General features: G+C 41.8%; 1 protein-coding gene across 1 annotated transcript in view; it reads right to left on the reverse strand.

Annotated features, from left to right (window-relative positions):
* LOC144978090 (sodium- and chloride-dependent glycine transporter 1-like) overlaps nt 1-5,000 on the reverse strand; it is an 80,052-nt gene that overhangs the window by 17,420 nt on the left and 57,632 nt on the right. The window contains exons 3-5 of the mRNA XM_078923651.1: nt 2,934-3,065; nt 2,083-2,274; nt 1,517-1,694 (exon numbers count right to left, since the gene is read on the reverse strand). Of these exons, the coding sequence (XP_078779777.1) occupies nt 1,517-1,694; nt 2,083-2,274; nt 2,934-3,065 (502 nt within the window). The remainder of the gene's footprint in view (nt 1-1,516; nt 1,695-2,082; nt 2,275-2,933; nt 3,066-5,000) is intronic.

The following is a 5,000-nucleotide window of genomic DNA, read 5'->3' on the forward strand; positions in this document are numbered from 1 at the left end:
TTTGGTGCAAGCGTTTGTTCAATGTATGTGTTGTTTGATGCAAGCGTGTGTTCAATGTATGTGTTGTTTGGTGCAAGCGTTTGTTCAATGTGTGCGTTGTTTGATGCAGGCGTGTGTTCATCGTATGTGTTGTTTGATGCAAGCGATGGTTCAATGTATATGTTGTTTGATGCACGCGACGGTTCAATGTATATGTTGTTTGATGTAAGCGATAGTTCAATGTATGTGTTGTTTGATGCAAGCGTGTGTTAAATGTATGTGTTGTTTGATGCAAGCGTGTGTTAAATGTATGTGTTGTTTGGTGCAAGCGTGTGTTAAATGTATGTGTTGTTTGATGCAAGCGTGTATTAAATGTATGTGTTGTTTGGTGCAAGCGTGTGTTTAATATATCTGTTGTTTGGTGCAAGCGAGGGTTCAACGTGTGTGTTGTTTGATGCAAGAGATGGTTCACAGCGTAAAACGCGTACCCTGGTGAAGAATATAGGAATAAAAATTGTGCTAACTATCGGGAGCCTCTGTGGTGTAATGATAGCACGTCTGGTCGGTAATCAGAAGGTCTGAGGTTCGATCCCCAGTCGAGGTGGACTGATGTTTTTGGGATGACTTTTTTCTTCTTCTATTTTTCTTTCATGCTTTGTCTGGCACCTTTCATACACACTTGTTCAGAGCAATTCTTCCAAAGTAAAATGCAGCTTAAATTTCCATTGCATGTATCATCGGCTGCTGACAGACACTGTGGCAAGCACGATGAGACGGCACGGTATCCTGCAAGAAGCAGAACTCCATTTCTAAGCTTCCCTGGAGGTTTTGTTGCCGACTCATGCTTCAGCCTATTCAAAAGTGGTGAGTCGCATTCACCGCTCACTGTTTTGTTCTTTGACGATAGCGTCAAACATAATGATGCCTTCTTCGTGTCAACAAACAAACAATATGGCTGAATGCATATAATCAAACTATGTATAGATAGTTCGAAGATGACGTCACTCTGGTCTTTGTTATTGTTTTTGCCATCCGAGTGTATGAGTAATGCTCACTAAACTGTATCAACCTGACTATAAACGTTCATGGATACACACAGTTTTGTGTGTTGGTCCGTTATACTTCCGGATGGCAATGTTGTGAGCTTCTTAGCCGAGCGCATACTATCTATTGAAATAGGTGACTCAATGGCTAAATTCAAGCAAAATAAAGCGCGGTCAGTGACAGGATGACAGTGACATCGGCTCCCCCCGTTGTGTCTTTGGATAAGGCATTTAACACACATAACCTCACTCAATTCGATGTGCATTAGTACCTGACTATAGGCAGTGAGGGATATTATATGAGTGTTAGAACAAAAAAGACTCATAACAGGCAACTGGGAATGTATGAAATGGAAATATGATTCCATACAACCTGCTGGGGGAATAAATGAAACATTGTAAAGCGCATTGAGCATGGTAAGTCTGTGGAAATGATCTGTAGAAATATTCATATCCATGTTTATTTTAACCTATTTTATAAATGCCAGACAAACCTGTAAAATTCCTCTGCTGGCGTGTTCATTTCTGTTGTGTTTATGACGTCAGAGAGAGATGACGTGTTGCTGAATGACGTGTTACCAAATGACGTATTGGTGAATGGCGATGCGGTGATTGCCGCGTTGATGAAGTACGTTATATTGCTGCTGTCTGTCAGATTGGCCATGCCGGAAACTGGGAAAGAAAAAAATAGATAATAAACAGTTAAATAAATAAATAAATACATTAATTAATTAATTAACTTAAATAAATAAATAAATATAATTGACAACTGATACAGAATAAACAAGAGAGGTTCGAGGTAGACTGATTTTTTTTGGGATTTTTTTTTTCTTCTATTTGTCTTTCTTGCTTTGTCTGTCACCTTTCATACACACTTGTTCAGATCTTTATCTTACACCGGTGCCTGCTCCTTAATTCCTTCATTTGATATATCAATTTTTGTTTATCACTTTTTACTTCCACAAAGTCTACCAGCTTCGCGTGGCTTTGACTTGTGAAAACAGCGTTAAAAACTTCAAAGGTTTTCAGTAAACCATTTATTTATCTGACTTTTGCTCACCATTGGGCATCATGCGGGCCATGTCCGAGGGGCTCCCAGCTAAGCAAGAGTTGGTGTTCCACCAGTTGTTACAAGTGGTCCACGGCAGCTCGTCCGTGAAGGAGGCGAAGAGATAGAACACGCACTGGGCGATGATGACGTTGTAGTAAAGGGAGATTAGCCAGGATACTGACACCATGGCATAGCCCAGACCTGGGGGGAGGGAGAGGGTGGAGATTGGGGGTTATGATGGTGGTGGTGGTGGTGGGGGGGGGGGAATGGTGGTGGTGGTGGTGGTGATGGTGGTGATGGTGGTGGTGGTGGTGGTGATGATGGGGGTGATGATGATGATGGTGGTGGTGGTGGTGATGGGGATGATGATGATGATGGTGGTGATGGTGATTGTGGTGGTGGTGGTGGTGATGGTGATGGTGATGGGGATGGTGGTGATGGTGATGGGGATGGTGGTGGTGGTGATGATGGTGATTGGGGTGGTGGTGGTGGTGATGGTGATGATGGTGATGGGGATGGTGGTGATGGTGATTGGGGTGGTGGTGGTGGTGTGGTGGTGGTGATGGTGGTGGTGATGATGATGATGGTGATGATGATGACGGTGGTGGTGGTGGTGGTGGTGGCGGTGGTGGTGGTGGTGGTGGTGGTGGTGGTGGTGGTGATGGCGATGATGATGATGATGATGATGATGATGATGATGATGATGATGGTGATTATGATGACGTCGATGATTATGATAATGACGATAGTAATGATATCGTATAACGCATACTACGTCCCACTTCCAAGATCATTCCGTCCCATCGTCCATCCACAGCTCCCTAGAGAGCTATTCCCGTCTCCAACGACCACCTACTTACCTTTAAAGAGAGGGTTGAGCCTCCAAATGGTGATCGGACCCAAGCTGGCAAACTGGCCAAAGGCCAATTCCATGAAAAACAAAGGCAGACCCACAGCAAATAACATGATACAGTACGGAATGAGGAAGGCGCCTGAAAGTAGAAAAATAATAACAACTTGAGCTTGACTATATGTGACCAAGTGTCTCAAAACGGTATTATGTCGGGATGGACCCGATGCTAAAAAGTCAAATTAACGTCAAACTAGTCAAAACTATGAAACGTTGGTATTTAGCACAGTAAAATATGATATTCCTTTATAGAGATAAAGCAAACAAACTCAACTCAAGTCTGATATTTCTGGCTACAAATTCAATTTTCAGCAATTTAGTCATCCCGGCTTAATACCGTTTTGAGACGAAGGGTCACATATTATTGTGAGGTGATTTTTAGGGTGGTGTCGTGACAGGACATGGGTTAACGAAAGCCACGAGTTAATCAAAATAGAATAAGAAAAATAAAGTTCCCTTTATCCACCCCAAGGAGAGATTTGTCTTTAGGGAAGAGTGTGAATATCACAGGCGTCGGCCGCAGTGCAGTACCGCAAGGTGAGCTAGGGCGAGGTGACTTGTTCAAGTGTCTTACCTTTTCTTGGGTGCTTTAATTGTAATTCTAGAACTTTTTACTTTCCCATTTTCTTCCTTTTTACTGGCGCTGATATGACCTTAATGTGTTGCAAGCGCCATAAAACCATTTAAAACAAAACAAAAACAAGGCCACACAGCGCGGCGGGTAGACAAACCCAATACCATAGGGTACGAAGCAAAGAGCTGGTCCCTTTCGTACTCTGGAAAAACCCATATTTAAAAATTTGGCCAGAAAACCCGTCCTTCAAATATCAATCGATTTAAATGACCCTCATCTTGGCAAAAAACTCTCAAACCTGGAACTTCGCGAAGTCTTCCATCAAGTCCCAGGTTTGAGAGTTTTTGCCATCATGAGGGTCATTTAAATCGATCGATATTTGAAGGACGAGTTTTCTGGCCAAATTTTTAAATATGTGTTTTTCAAGAGTACGTAAACAACCAAGCACGGGTTTTTATGACCGAAAAAGCAATGGAATCAATCAATTAACCAATCTGGCCATTCTTGTTCCGGTAAAAAAAAAAACAAAGAGGTCGGTGAGGCCCAAACAACCTTGACCTTTACAACAGAATCCCAGAACCTTCCGATTGTGACACCACAAGGCCACATAACCATACTCCATTCTCCATACCACACAACATCAACGGTCATCAGAGATCGTATTAATATTCCTATTAGCCACAATCATTTAATAGCCATAATTCAAGATCACAGAGAAACTGGAGCCCCCTAGTGGCAGGTAGGGGTTGGGGCCGGCCATTATGGAGATGGTGACAGTTAAATCACGACCCGGCTGTAGTACAACGGTATGGCTATTACAAGGGGTCACCTTTGATCGGATTATGGGCCTAATTGGGCGCCCAGCACAGTTGGCGTATCCAAGTATCCAAGGTCGGGTCTCTGAATACTCTCCCCACTCTTTGTCCATCAATAGGGATTAGTGAAAGATTGGGAGATGGTGTGATATACAGTTGGTGGATATCGTGGGTTGTGGGGGGGGGAAATAGGGTAGGCCTACTTGGACTCTCTCTGACGACATGGACTGGAGTGGGTCATCAGTTGGTTCTCTGGTTATCCAATTTTTGTTGTTGACGTTGTTTATTATTATTATTATTATTATTATTATTATTATTATTATTATTATTATTATTATTATTATTATTATTATTATTATTATTATTATTATTATTATTATTATTATTACAAGTGTTGTTCTGCTGTTGTGTTTCTTTCTATACTTTTCATTCCCCCCCCCCCCCCCCTTTTTTTTTTTTTTTTGTTTTTTTTTTTTTTATTTATTTATTTTTGGCAATGTTTTAAAACTCTTAATAGTCTCACTAATTTGTATCGACCAGGCTATAAACATGTAAGGTTTACACACCGTTGTGTATGTTGGTACGTGATATCCGGCTGGCGGATGTTGTGAGCATTCTGACTAAACGT

The sequence above is a fragment of the Berghia stephanieae genome, chromosome 8 (genome assembly GCF_034508935.2).
Source record: "Berghia stephanieae isolate SIO BIC M18660-M18661 chromosome 8, UCSD_Bste_1.3, whole genome shotgun sequence".
Lineage (NCBI taxonomy): Eukaryota > Metazoa > Mollusca > Gastropoda > Nudibranchia > Aeolidiidae > Berghia > Berghia stephanieae.